Source organism: Furipterus horrens, unplaced genomic scaffold, assembly GCF_987537825.1.
Source record: "Furipterus horrens unplaced genomic scaffold, mFurHor1.1.pri manual_scaffold_17, whole genome shotgun sequence".
NCBI lineage: Eukaryota > Metazoa > Chordata > Mammalia > Chiroptera > Furipteridae > Furipterus > Furipterus horrens.
Genome location: NW_028327187.1, coordinates 12253463 through 12269174, shown reverse-complemented (window position 1 = coordinate 12269174; position 15712 = coordinate 12253463). Strand labels below are relative to the sequence as shown.

The 15712-nt window shown below is 39.2% G+C and overlaps 1 protein-coding gene across 1 annotated transcript; it reads right to left on the bottom strand.

Moving 5' to 3' along the window:
• Positions 1 to 8433: 8433 nt before the first annotated feature.
• Positions 8434 to 8920, bottom strand: LOC149990537 (small ribosomal subunit protein eS25). The gene has a single exon (XM_090264718.1). The coding sequence runs from the start codon at positions 8865 to 8867 to the stop codon at positions 8490 to 8492; it is 378 nt and encodes a 125-aa protein (XP_090120844.1). The 5' UTR covers positions 8868 to 8920; the 3' UTR covers positions 8434 to 8489.
• Positions 8921 to 15712: the final 6792 nt, after the last annotated feature.

The window sequence follows — 15712 nt, the reverse complement described above, 5'->3', positions numbered from 1 at the left end:
TGGAGTTGTGTGTGTAGCATGGTCTGACATCCTTTCAGCAATTCTGAGGCCCATGGTGGGGTTGTGGGTGGGTAGCTGAGAGGAAGCTGGACGGGATGGGAGGAATGGATGGAACTGCCCTCCAAATTCCTGCTGCCACCACCACCACCGTTATCTCTTCAGGAGGCCAAGTACCTCATTGTCCTAATACCTCAGGAACACTAACCTATTCAAGGTTGAATACAGGGACTGGTTGGGGGCATTTTCAAAAGGAAAACTGATCCAGACCCTTCTTCAGCCTCTTCTCCACTTGCACATTCAAGTCTAAAGAGTTGCCCTAGCCACATAACACACAGTTCATTAACCCTAAAAGCCACACCCACCCACTGTCTAGCCCTTTTGCCTTTAACCTAAGTAGGGTCCCTATGACCTAGGAGCTCTGATTACTCTGGAAAATTACAAAAGCTACAGACTCCCACTGGGATTCCAGTGCCTTCCAGTCCCTCACAGTTGCTCAATTCCTCCCTCTAAGCCTGGTCTGAGTAGCTCCTGAGTCTGACCTCCCAGGCCCACCCTGTATGGGGACAGCCTGTGTATTAGGGCTGTCCCCTCCATCTTGGAGATAACAGATCAGGGCTGGGCTTGAGTTCAGAGTTTGGGGATATAGTCTTTGCCCTTAGATTAACTGCTGAGGAGGCAGTGGCTTCAGAAGCATGCCAGGTGACAAGACAGTAGCACTGTAACTGGATCCTGGCTTGGGTTGGGGGGACAATTGAACCCCATCTTCATGTTGACACAACCCAAGGGTCTCCTCTACCCACATCTCAGACTCCTAGAGACACCCTTCCTTGGACATTGTGAAAATTACTTGAATCATCCCAGGACGAGCATGAGGACTGTCCTCTAGCAAGCACTTTCAAAGGAGCCTGCTGGCAGAAGCAATGCCCTGGATCTGGCACTGTGAGCACCTGCTCTGAGCCAGGCACTCTGCTAGGCATGGGAGCATGAATTAGGTCAAGTTTGTACATTTGAGGGGTTCTGAACCTAGAAGGAGAAAGACAAACTCCAACAAATTACAAACACAGCATTGCCTATAACACTTAGGGAAAGCGCTATTCGATCCCAGGAAAGGAAACAGCTCCATCTGTCTGGAAAGCCTGGGGAAGGCTTCCTGGTACTAAACTAGTTCATTTGTTTTTAATATCTCACAAGGAGTAAGTACCTAACACAATCCCTTTGTGAAAAGTAGAAACCTTACAGATAAGGTTAAACCCTTTGTCCCTCAGTCTTAATCCCTTTGGCCCTGCACAGAGGTAGCAACTGTTTATCTGTTTGTGGTGTATCCTCACTGGCCTTGCTCTGTGTCTTTACAGACATATCTATCTACCCACAGAAACAATAGGGTTTTAAAAATAAGACTAGAGCCAGCCAAGGAAAGAACGAGTAACAGGATGAGCTGTTAGCAGGCCACAGGTTCATGAAAGGGGCCGTGGTGGCTAAAAACCAGAATTCTTCTCTTCTTCTCGGCCAAGGGAGGAGCATGCCTTTATCCTTAATACCACCAGCCCTGTAGCTTGTAGAGAATCTCTGGAAATTTGTAGGAAAGCAAAGAATTAACCAACTTTGATTTTTAGGATGATCCCACTGAAACTAGATGGTTAGGTTTATCTAAGTCTGCAAACAGGGAGACATGGGGTTCTGAGGACTAGTGAGACAGGGGTAGGAAAATGAAGAGGAAAGAATGGAAGCCTGGGAGAAGGTGGAGAAAACGGGCTGGAGGGCCTGGAGGTCTGTGTGCGGAGAAGACATCAGGATTGGGGGAGGCAGGAAGTGAAGGGGAAGGAGGGAAGCTGAGGTCAGCAGGTGGGTTTCAGAATCTGGATAATCTAGTGACACAGGGCAGGGGTGGGCTCAGGAGTGGGGTCTAAAGCAGAATGGCAGGATGTGGAAGGAGCCTAGACCTTTCTAAAAGGCTGAAGGGCTCCGGGTCCCTCCCCTGCTGGGGCTTTCAAACAAAACCCGTCAGCAGGCTGGAATGCTTGCGACCTTTGACCTTTGGAGCAGCCCCCAGAGTGTCAGAAGTCCTTAGGGTGGGGAGAAGCCCAAGCTGGGGGTCAGTGCCTCTCAGGGGGAGGGGCTGCCTTGGAATCATAGAAGCGACGGGAGGGCAGCTGAGAAGTAGGTGGTGGTGGGGAATGGCCTGGATGTCCCCAGAGAAGGTGCTTCTGAAGGAGAAAGAACAAGAACTTGGCCATGGCAGTTCTGCCTCCTGGTGCCAGGGGCCAGAAGTATGGCCAACTGAGCGACCTCTTCTCCAGAGGGAGGGTGAGGAAGGCAGGGAGCAACCTCCAGGGAGAGAGGGCCCAGATTGAGCTGGGGTGAGGAGTGGGAGGGTGGGAGGCAGTAATTTTTTTATTGCTGGAGAAGGGGCCAGAGACGGAATTGTCACAGGACACAGTCAGGGAAAGGCAGGGAAGCCTGTGCCCCTGCCCCACCATTTCAAATTCAGGAATCTCATAATACAACTAGACACGTCCAATAGGTTACCAGAGTATTTCTGAAGCCAACTCCAAGTCTCTCCCTGGGGGCTAGAAAGCAAGGTTCCCAGATGCAAACAGGTAAGGAGCACTGCCTCCCTTCAAGGAACTTGTAGCCTAGAAACAGATGAAGATATGTGACCAAGAGTGCCTCCCAGAGACCAGGTACTGCGCTACTCCCTCAGGGCAAATGAGGAAGACTCAAGGAACTCACAGTCCAGTGGTGGAGACAGCCATAGACGGCGAACTGAGGGGAGGGCGGGGCACAAATGAAAAGATCAGTGCATGGTGGAAACCAGAACCAAGCATTAGAAAACCTATGGCTTTGTCAGGGAAGGGTGGAAAATCCAGCAACATGATTTCCTCGAAGGGCAGAGGGCAGAGAGACGATTGAGTTCCAATCAGATTTTGCATTGTTTCTACTTTATTCCACAGGCTAGGAGGAACCTATCACTCCACAAACATGGGCTACCTACCATGTGTCAGGTGCACACGTAGCACTGCAAATACATGGTGAGCACATTGCCTTTTCTTTCATGAAGTTTGAAGTTTAGCAAGGAGAGAGTCAACAGTCAAGTATCACGCAGATAATTACAATTGCAAATTATGAGAGGAGACTGGAAAGAAAAGGTACAGGTGCTATAAAAGAGTGTAATGGGGGATTAATTTCAATTGCAGTATATCAGGGAGGGCTTCTGAAGGTTTTGAATAATGGAGTTTGGTGGTCACAGCTTGCATGAGGAAAATGAATCAGGTGTGCATGGCAGATTGGAATTATGATGATGCTAGCAAGCTGTTAGAGTGGTCCAGGAAAGAAGTGACAAAGACTGGGAATTGAACTGGAAACCTTTCAGTTCACAGGCCAGCACTCAATCCACTGAGCCACAGCAGCCAGAACTGTTAAGTGCTTTTTAACCACAATATTTTTAAAAGGAAGCATTTCAAAGTAGAGAGGTAATGATGGACTACCCAATACAAGCTTTGGGACAACTGGGTACACTTCCTCACAATTTACACAAAAATAAATTCCAGATGGAGCAAAGATTTAAAAATAAAAAAATGAAACCATAAAAGTACTAGAAGAAAATATGGTGGGATTTTTAAAAAATCTTCAAATGAGGAGGCCTTTTCAAGAATGACACAAAACCCAGAAGCTATGTAAGAGATTGATGTATTCAATGATATTTAAAAATTACATGGCAAAAATACCATTAAAAAGGCAAAACCAAAAGAGAAATAATAATCTGGGGAAAATATCTGCAACTCATAGTGAATATGAAAACAGCTGTTACAAATCAATATGTCAAAGACCACCAGCCCAATATAAAAATGAGCAAATAATACCAAAATTAAATACAGAAAAAGAAGTTAACGTGGCTTTAAAACTTACCAGAAGATGCTCAAATTCACTCATACTAAAATAGTATTTTAAAACTATACTAGGGCCTGACTGGTGGGGCTCAGTGGATTGAGTGCTGGCCTGCAAACCAAGGGATCACCTGTTTGATTCCCAGTCTGGGCACATGCCTGAGTGTAGGCCAGGTCCCCAGCTGGGGGCGCGCAAGAGGCAACGATCAATGTTTCTCTTAACACATCAATGTTTCCCTCTCTTTCTCCATCCCTTCCCCTCTCTCTACAAATTAAGAAGAAACTACACTAGGGAACATCTAGTTTCAAAACGAGATGATATAGGCTCATTTTTTCCTGTTTCTCTCCTTCAAGTGCAACTATAATTCCTAGAAATTATTCAACAGGTAATAATGAAAAGGACTCTGAAAGCAGAAAAGCAGGTAGACTGACTAAGAATTTCCAAACTTGAGAAACGACAACAGGGTGAGTTCCCTTGCGTTTCTTTTTATCCCTCATATACCCCTACACTGGGTGCCAAAGAGACCTGCAACCCAAAACCACCGCCACTGGTACACACACACACACACACACACACACACACACACACACACACACACACACACACACACCCAACAGAGACCTAGTAGGGGAAACTAAACCCACCCCACAACCAAAACCCCAGAGGGTGATGCAAACTGCCTGCAGCTGCAAAGCCCTGAGCTGTCTCAGTTCCCACTCCAGAACCAGGACACAGGCAGGCAGCCTAATTTGCCTACAGCAGCAGCAGTAGGAAAGCCACATATCTATCTCCCTACTGTACACCCAGTGGCATAAGAAGACCCAGGCACAGTGGCTTCAGCAGCCTCCCCATTTCCCAGAAGATCACCCAGTATACACAAGAGGCTCAGGGAAGGACCTTCTGCCCCTTCAGACAGCACCAATGTAGACTGAGTGGGAGCCCACAAAAGAATTGAGCATACCAAAATAATATTGCAATGGCTTGGAAAATTGAACTGCTGTCATGGGACCTACAACCCACAGAAGCAGACCTGAATATACGTGCTAAACCCAAACAGGGTGACTGCCTGCTAAAGTAAAAGGCTAAAATAGGATCAAGACTCTCCTTACATAACCAAAAAGTCCAGGATGCAAAAGAAAATCACTCATCATAACAAGAGCCAGGAAAACCACAACTTGAGAAGAAAAGACAATCAATGACATCAATAGCAAGATGAATCAGATGTTGGAATTAACTGACAAGGTGTTTTAAATCAGCCATCACAGCCCTGATCTGGTGGCTCAGTTAGTTGGGCATTGTCCCGTAAAGTGAAAGGTGGCCAGTTCAGTTCCCCAGGGAACAGTTGAAGCAACTGATGAATGTTTCTCTCTCTCTTTTTTTCCCTCCCTTCCCCTCTCTTAAGAATGAATAAATAAGCAAAATTGTTTTTAAAAATGCTTCAACAAGCAATTACAAATTTACTTGAAATAAATAAAAAATCGAAAATCTCTATAAAAAATAGAAGTTATCAAAAATAAATAGGAATTAAGGAATAAAAAACAACTGAAGTAAAAAACTCACTGGATAGACTCAATAATAGAGTGGAGATGACAGAGGATAGAATCAATGAATTTGAAGAGAGATCAATAGAATTTAACTTACTGATTTAAAAGTGAATCAGTCAGAACTTAACTTGAACACCAGTAAGCTATAAGTTCCATATGTATATGATATTACCTAAAGCAAGCTCTAAAAGACTGTACAAAACAGTATACTCAGAATCATTATAAATAAATCTAAATGAAAAATACCATATGATTTCACTTATATGAGGAATCTAAAGAACAAAATTAATGAACAAACAGAATTGAAACAGACTCAGAGAGCAAACTGGTGGTTGTCAGAGGAGATGGAGGTTGGGGGACTGGGTTAAAGAGGTGAAGGTATTAAGAAATATAAATTAGTAGCTACGGGACTGTAATAGGGATGTAAGTAAAGTTTAAGGAACATATCAAGAATATTGTGATAAATAGGTATGGTGCCTGTTGGAATACTGGAAATATCGAGGAAAACACTATGTAAAGTATATGATTGTCTAACCATGAAGTTGTACACATGAAACCAATGAAAAATAAAGCTGAATAAAATAAAAGAAAGAGATGAGTAGAGTGGATTTAAAAAAAAAACATAAAATCCAACTAAATGCTATCTGCAAGAAACTCACTTCAAACATAGCAACATAGGTAGGTTGAAAATAAAAGAATGAAAAGATGTATCATGCAAACATTAATTTTTTAAAAACAGGAGAAACTATGTTAATATCAGGTAAAGTAGACTTCAGAGCAACAACAACAAAAAAAGTTACTAGGGACATTACATTATGTTAAAAGCATCAATCCAAGAAAACATAGCAATCCTAAATGTAGATGCACCACCGTAAAGCTTAAAAATACATGAAGAAAAAAAAAATACATGAAGCAAAAACTGAGAATGCTGTAAGGCAAAAGAGACAAATTTGCAATTAAAGTTACAGAGTTCAACACTCTCTTATCAATTGATAGAACAACTAGACAAATTCAGCAAAAATTAAAAACTCAACACCACCATCAACCAAGAGGCTCTAATTGACATTTATAGAACCCTTCACTCAACAACAGAAGAATAGATACTCTTTTCAAGTACTCATGGATTATTGACCAAGATAAGCCATATCCTGGGGCATAAAACAAACCTTATAAATATAAAAGAACTGAAATCGTACAGAGTATATTCTCTTGTTATAATGGAATTAAACTAGAAATCAATAACATAAAGATAACAAAAAAATCTCCAATCACTTGGAAACTAAACAACATAATTCTAAATAATTCATGGCTCAAGAAGGAATCACTGGGTCGTAAGGTAGTTCCATTTAAAGATTTTTGAGGTAACTCCATACTGTTTTCCACAGTGGCTGCACCAGTCTGCATTCCCACCAACAATGCAGAAGGGTTCCCTTTTCTCTACAATTTCATCAGCACTTGTGGCTTGTTGATTTATTGATGATAGCCATTCTGACAGGTGTGAGGTGATACCTCATCGTGGTTTTACTTTGCATTTCTCTGATGATCAGTGACATTTTATATGTCTACTGGTCATTGGTATGTCCTCTTTGGAGAAGTATCTATTCAGATACTCTCTCCATTTTTAAATTGCATTGTTTGATTTTTTTGGTGTTGAGCTGCATGAATTCTTTATAAATTCTGGATATTAACCCTTTACCAGATGTAGCATTGGCAAATATCTTCTTCCATTCAATAGGTTGTCTTTTTATTTTGTTGATGGTTTCTTTTGCTGTGCAAACACTTTTTAGTTTGATGTAGTCCTGTTTGTTTGTTTTTGTTTTTGTTTCCCTCGCCCGAGGAGATATATCAGAAAAAAATATATTGCAATGACAAATGTCAGATATTTTATTGCCTATGCTTTCTTCTAGGAGTTTTTCGTCTTCAAGTCTTACATTTAAGTCTTTAATCCATTTTAAGTTCTTGTATGTGGTGTAAGAACATGGTCTAGTTTAATTTTTTGCATGTATTTATCCAATTTACTCAACACCATCTATTGAATAGACTGTCTTTATACCATTGTATGTTCTTGCCACTTTTGTCAAATATTAATTGACCATATAGGTGTGGGTTTACTTCTGGCTCTCTATTCTGTTCCACTGATTTATATGTCTGTGTTTATGACTGTACCATGTTGTTTTTATTACCATACCTTGTAATATAGTTTGATATCAGGTAGTGTGATGCCTCCAATTTTTCTCTTCTTTCTCAAAGTGGCTGAGGCTATTCGGGGTCTTTTGTGGTTCCATATATATTTTAGAATTGCTTGTATGTACTTGTTCTGTGAAAAATTTCATTGCTATTTTGATAGGGATTTTATTAAACCTATAGATTGCTTTGGTCAATAATAGATATTTTAACAATGCCAAATCATCCTATCTGTGAAGAAAGTATATGCTTCCATTTATTTGCAACTTTTTCAATTTCTTTCTTCAGTATCTTATTACATTTTAAATACAGGTCCTTTACCTCCTTGGTTAAATTTATTTCTGGGTATATTATTTTTGATGCAATTGTAAATGAAATTTTTTTCTTATATGCCTTAGTGATAGCTAATTATTGGTGACTAAAAATGCAACTGATTCCTGAATGTTAATTTTGTATTCTACTTAACTAAATTCATTTATCAGTTTTAGTAGTTTTTGGTGGAATCTTTAGGGTTCCCTATATACGGTATTATGTCATCTGCAAATAATGAGAGTTTTACTTCTATATTTACAGTTTAAATGACTTATTTCTTTTTGCCTGATTGCTGTGGCTAGGACTTCCAGTACTATGTTGCACAAAAGTGGTGAGAGTGGACACCCCTGTCTTGTTCCTGATCGTAAAGGCAAGGTTTGTAATATATGGCCGTTGTTATGTTGAGGTACGTTCCCTCTATTCCCATTTTACTGAGTTTTTATCATGGAGGGGCTGAATTTTGTAAAATGTTCTTTCTGCATCTGTTGATAGTATCATGTGATTTTTTTTTTGATTTAATAAAGTTTTATTTTTTCAAAATGTACAGCTTGTGGGACCTGTTATTCATGCATCTTCACCAACAGCTGGGGCATCCCCACCTTTGGTGTTTCTGGTGTAAATTACTTGAGCTCTGTGCTTTGAAACTAGTTTAATAAGTCCTTTACTAAGGAGTTCCTGAAGGGCTGCCCTGGCCAAGGAACCGCGGATCTTCAGTCGCTCAGAGACAACAGCCGGGGTTATAAGCTTGTAGTTGGGAACTTCCTTACACAGTTTGTCGTATGTTGCTTTGTCAAACAAGACTAGGTTATTGAGTTTGTCCCGAACTTTGCCTTTGGACCACTTCTTCTTTTTGGCCTTGCCCCCAGATTTGTTCACTGGGTCTTTATCTTTCTTGGCTGACTTTCCAGCATCTTTCTTCTTCTTGTCGTCCTTGGGCGGCATAGCGAAGTTCTGGAGCAGCTGCTACCACCCTTTCCTGAGAAGATGTCGGACGAAAAGTATATCATGTGATTTTTATCCTTTATGTGGTGTATGACATTAATTGATTTTCAGAAATTATACCAACCTTACATCCTAAGAATTAATCTCACTTGATCATGGTGTATGATCTTTTTAATGTGTTGCTGGATTCTGTTTGCTAATATTTTGTTGAGGGTTTTTGCATCTATGCTCATCAGGGATATTGGCCTATAATTTTTTTTCTTTGTAGTGTCTTTTTCTGGCTTTGGAATTAAGATAATGCTGGCCTTGTAAAATGAGCTTGAAAGTCTTCCCTCTTCTTGACCTTTTTGGAATAGTTTGAGAAGGACAGATGTTAGTTCTTTTTTGAATGTTTAGTAAAAGTCACCTGTGAAGCCATCTGGTCCAGGACTTTTTTGTTTCTTCGGAAGCTTTTTCATTACTGCATCAATTTCACTAGTTGTAGACAGCCTGTTCAGATTTTCTCTACTTCTTGATTCAGTTTTGAAAGATTGTATGTTTCTAGGAATTTATCCATTTCTTCCACATTGTCCAATTTGTTGGCATATAGTTGTTTCTAATATTTTCTTACAATCCTTTGTATTTCTTTGGTCTCAGTTGTTTCTTTTCCTCTTTCATTTCTGATTTTATTTATATGAGTCCTCTCTCTTTTTTTCTTGATGAGTCTGGTTAAAGATTTATCAATCTTATTTAACTTTTCAAAAAACAGTTGTTGGTTTCATGGATATTTTGCATTTTTTTAGACTATTTTCTTTACTTATGCTCTGATATTTATCATTTCTTTTCTTCTACTCATTTTGGGCTTTGTTTGTTATTCTTTTTCTAGTTATTTTAGGTGCAACATTAGACTGTTTATTTGATATTTTTCTTGGTTCTGGAGGTAGGTCGTATTGCTATGAATGTCCTTCTTAGGACTGCTTTCACTGTGTCCCATAAATTTTGGGTTGTTGTGTTTTCATTTTCATTTGTCTCAGATATCCTTTGATTTCTTCTTTGATCTCATTGTTAACTTATTCATTGTTTAATAACATGTTATTTAGTCTCCATGTCTTCATGTGTTTTTCAGACTTTTTTTTTGTAATTGGTTTCTAGTTTCAGACCATTGTGGTCAGAAAATATGCTTGATATAATTTCAACATTATTAAATTTATTGAGACTCATTTTGTGTCCTACTGTGTGGTCTATCACAAGTGGTATGAGATAGGTTCTCAGTGAGTCACTGAGTAGGGGTGAGTGCTGTTTATCAGGTTGATACAGATTGAAACTTGGTGCCAATGCTGGGTTTGAGGTCACTCAGCGAAATGATCAGGATACATCATCCGCTTAAGACCCACAGACCTTTGTGGTGGGGTGGCATCTCAGGGCCTGCAGGGCCAACCCATTTTGCATCTCTGCCCTTCCCATTAGTCTCAATTCAGGTTACTCTGTAAATCCTTAGTTACAATACTTTTAATCAGCTAGTCTTCAGTTGTTTTTTTCGGGATGATTGTTCCATACTTAGTTGTAACTCCAATATGGTCTTGGGAAAAGATGAGTGTTACTTCCACCTATTCACCTGCCTTCTTTCTCCTTTTAAAGGAAATTTAAAAAAATATATTGAAATAAATAAAAATAAGTGCCCTGGCTGGGTGATTCAGTTTGTTGGAGCATCGTCCCACACACCAAAAGGTTGTGGGTTTGATCTTCAGTCAGGGAACTTATTATCAAACCAAGGTTGCACGTTTGATCCCCACATATTGGAGAAAACTGATGTTTTTCTCTCACATTAACATCTCTCTCTCTCTCTCTCTCTCTCTGTCTGTCTGTCTGTCTCTCTCTCTCCCTTCCTTCCTCTTTCCCTATTCTCAGATAAGGATTAAAAAAATGAAATTACTGTATGACACATCAAAATTTGGGAGATGCTACTAAAGCAGGCAAGGAAATTTATAGCACTAAATGCTTACAATAGAAAAAGAAGAAAGGTCTCAAACAAATAGTTTGAATACCTACTTCAAGAACCAATAAAAGAAGGGCAAAATAAACCCAAATCAAGCAGAAAGATGAAAATAATAAAGATGGGAGCAGAAATCAATAAAATTGAAAACAGGAAAACAATGGAGAAAAGTCAATGAAACAAAAGGCTTATTCTTCAGAAAAAAATCAATACAATTGACAAACCTCTAGCAATACTGACACAAATAAAAAGAAAAAACAGATATCTGGTCAAAATGGAGGTGTAGGTAGACACGCTCTGCCTCCTCACCCAGCCATAGAAAGAATTACAACCAGATCTCAAAAAGAAATAACAACCAAGACCATCAGAAAATTGAGCTATATGGAAATCCAACAACCAAGGACTTAAGGAAGCCACGTTCACCCAGATGGATAGGAGGGGTGGGCAAAATCACGGAGACAGGGCAGAGAGATGGTGTGGCTCAGACAAGTGGGAGCAACAGAGGAATGAGCTGTCTCACATTCATATGTGGTGGGTAAAAATCAGGAGGGGTACCCTGGAAGCAAGTGAGCCTAACCCCAGGCCAGACAGCACGGCCCAGGGTTCCAGCATGGGGAAGATAAATCCCCATTACCTTTGGCTGTAAAAATCAGTGGGGGTTGGGGCAGCAGAAGAAACTGCCAGATTTTCACCACTTAAAGGGCCCACATGGCCTTAGAACGTGCACAAACCCAAGGGAAGCAACTGGAAGGGTGCCAATCACATACGGGAAGTGGCTGAAGTGACTGAAAATGGGGTGAGTGCCTGGAAAATTGCCAGAAGCCAGGCAGTGGCATAGTCCTCTATCCAAGCCCCCAACCACAAACACGGCCACAAAGTGGTGAAGTTGGTTTCCCCACCCTGGCAATTACCTAAGGCTCTGCCCCACACAATTTACAGGAGCCTTTGATACAAAGGCCACCCTACGAAGACAGAGAGTAAAAGCAGCTCTACCTAATACACAGCAAAAAACACACGGAGGCTGCCAAATTGAGAAGGTAAAGAAATATGGCCCAAATGAAAGAACAGAACAAAACCCCAGAAAAGGAACTAAACAAAACATAGATAGCCAATCTATCAGATGCAGAGTTCAAAACACTGGTGATAAGGATGCTCAGGGAACTCATAAAATATGGTAAAAAAATAAAATAAAAGCAGAAATAAAGGTTACATAAAGTGAAATAAAGAAAACATACAGGGAAGGGAAGGGAAAGAAGCCTGGATTCAAATCAACAGTTTGGAACAAAAGGAAGAAATAAACATTCAACCAGAACAGAAAGAAGAAACAAGAATGAAAAAAACAAAAAAACAAAGAGAGGCTTAGGAACCTCTGGGACAACTTTAAATGTACAAGAAGAGAAAGAGCAAGAAATTGAAAACTTATTTGAAAAAATAATGAAAGAAAACTTCCCTAATTTGGAGAATGAAATATATATAAAGTCCAGGAAGCACAGAGTCCCAAACAAGTTGGACCCAAAGAGGACCACACCAAAACATGTCATAATTACAATGTCAAAGGTGAAAGATAAAGAGAGAATCTTAAAAGCAGCAAGAGAAAAGCAGAGTTACCTACAAAGGAGTTCCCATAAGACTATCACTTGATTTCTCAAAAGAAACTTTGCAAGCAAGAAGGAGCTGGCAAGAAATATTAAAAGTGATGAAAAGCAAGGACCTACAAACAGGATTACTCTATCCAGCAAAGCTATCATTTGGAATGGAAGGGCAGATGAAGTGCTTCCCAGACAAGGTAAAGCTAAAGGAGCTCATCATCACCAAGTAATTATTACATGAAATATTAAAGGGACTTATTTAAGAAAAAGGAGATCAAAATTATGAACATTAAAATGACAACAAACTCACAACTATCAACAACTGAATCTAAAAACAAAAACAAAATTCAACTAAGCAAACCAGAATAGGAACAGAGTCATAGGTATGGAGATCATTTGGAGGGTTATCAGCTGAGAGAGGGGAAGGGGAAGGGGGTGAAGTGGGGAAATGGTGCAGGAATTAAGAAGCATAATTGGTAGGAACAAAATAGACAGGGGGATATTAAGACTAGTGTAAGAAAGGGAAAAGCCAAAGAACTTACACGCATGACCCGTGGACACGAACTAAGCGGGGATTGCTGAAGGGAAAGTACGTACCAGGCAAAGGGGAGCAAAGAGGGAAAATTGGGACAATTATAATAGCATAATCAATAAAATATCCTTAAATAATGAAAAAAACACAAATTACCAATATCAGGAATGAAGCAGGGGATATCACTACTGATTCTTCAGCTATTAAAGGATTAATAAGAGAATACTACAAATAACTTTAGGTTTATAAATTCAATGTAGAAGAAATGGACCAACTTCTCAAAACCCACAAGCTACTGAAAGTCTACCAAGATGAAATAGATAATTTTAATAGTTCTACAACCATTAAAGAAATTACATTTTATAATTGAAGAGCTCCCAGAAAAGAAATCTTTAGGTCTAGGTTCTTTACACTGAAGAATTTTACAAAATATTCAAAGAAAAATTAACACAAATTTTATACAATGTCTTCCAGAAAATAGGAGGAGGTAACTCCTCCCTAATATTATCCAGATTCCAAAACCAGATAAAGACAACACACAAAAAAGAAAAATACAGAACCTGAACTTAGATGCGAAAATTCTAAACAAAAAGTTAACAAATTGAACCCAATAATATATAAAAAGGATAATGCACTATGATCAAGTAGATTTATTCCAGGTATGCAGGGTTGGTTCAATATTCAAAACTCAATCAATATAATTTACCATATCACCAGACTAAAGAAGAAAAAACATTTAATTATATCAGGTAATGCAGAAAAGCTTTTGACAAAATTCAAGACCAAATCATGATTAAAAAATTAATAAATAAACCTCAGTATACTAGGAATGGAGGGGAATTTTCTCAGCCTCTTAAAGAGCATCTCTAAAAATAAACCTACATCTAGCATCATAATTAATGGATAAAAATTAAATGCTTTCTTTCTAAGATCAGGAACAAAACAAGGATATACATCCATCATTCTTATTCAACGCAACACTGGAAGGCCTAGCCCTTAAAGTAAGGCAAGAAAAATAACTAAAAGGCATATAAACCATAAAGAAAGAAAAGAAGAAATTTTTCTTATTTGCAGATAGCATGATTATCTACATAGAAAATCTCAAGGAATTTACAGAAACACTCCTAGAACTAATAAGTGAGTTCAGCAAGTTCAAAGGATACAGAACGCACAAAAAAACCCACATTTTATATACTAATGATGAACATGTAGAAATCGAGTTTTAAGACATGATACAATTACAATCACTATATACATATGAGGCCTGTCCAGAAAAAGTCCAGCCATTGTTAGTATAATGAGAACGGTTTGCGCAACATTGATGTAACCTGGTAGCCAAGGAGACTGGACTGTGATGTGCGTGCATGAGCAATGACGACTTCACTGCACTAGTCAGTAGGGGCAGTAGACGCTTGTGTACTGTGTGGTCGTCGCATTCAAAATGACTGAGTGAGTAGAGCAATGAATCTGCATCAAATTTTGCATGAAGCTTGAACATTCTCACAGAAACCATTCAAATGATTCACAAGGCCACAGCTATGGGCAACTGGTGACTGGCAGCTTCATCATGCATCACATCTGGTGCAGAGGTTTTTGGCAAAACATAAAATCACCCAGGTGACTCAGCCCCCCTACAACCCAGATTTTGTGCCCTGCAACTTCTGGCTTTTCCCAAAGCTAATATCACCTTTGAAAGGGAAAAGATTTCAGACCGTTGATGAGATTCAGGAAAATATGAGGGGGCAGCTGATGGCAATTGGGAAACCCAAAGTGCCTGCTTTGAAGGGGACTGAGGTGTCCTTGTCCTGTGTACAATGTTTCTTGTATCTTGTATCTTCTTCAGTAGATGTCTCTATTTTTCATATTACATGGCTGGATACCTTAGGGACAGATCTCGTGTGTGTGTGTGTGTGTGTGTGTGTGTGTGCGCACGCACACATGCTCATGTGTAAAACCTGGTCAGAATCTATAAATTACAAAATGGTGATGAAAGAAATCAAAGAGCACCTAAATTGATCTATAAATTTAATGCAATTTCTACCAAAATCTCAGGAGGGTTTTTTTTTTTTTTTTTTTTTTTTTTTGTAGAGATAGTCCCACTTATTCCAAAATGTAAATGGAAAGGCAAAAGAACTAGAGCGGCTAAAACAATATTGTGAAAGAAGAATAAAGTAGAAAGAATGACTCTGATCAATGTTAAGGCTTACTATATAGCTACAATAATTGAGACAGTGTGATGCTGGTGGAAGGAGAGATACAGATCAATGGAACAGAATAGAGAGCCCAGAAATAGACTCACACAAATGCAAACCAATGATTTTGACCAAGGCAAAAAAGGAATTTAAAGGAGGAGGAACAGCCTTCTCAAAAATTTCTGCTGGAGCAATTGGACACCCTTATGAAAAAAAAAAAAAGGAACCATAATCTAAACCTTACATCATATACAAAAATTAACTCAAAATGATGACTGATTTAATTATAAAACAAGTCAAATCTTTTAGGAAAAAAATAGAAGAAAATCCTCAAATCTTAGGGTTAGGTAAAGAATTCTTGGACTTGACACCGAAAGCATGATCCATAAAAGAGAAAAGATGATAAATTCAATCTTGCCAAAATTAAAAACTTTGGTGCTATGAAGGCCTAAATGGAAAGTATGAAATGACAAGCTATAGACTGGAAGAAAATACTTCCAAACCACAAATCTGACAAAGGGCTAGTATCTAGAATACATAAAGCATTCTCAAAACTAGCA

Coding starts and splice junctions, on each gene's coding strand:
- LOC149990537 (XM_090264718.1), bottom strand. CDS start 8,867: ATGCCGCCCAAGGACGACAAGAAGAAGAAAGATGCTGGAAAGTCAGCC.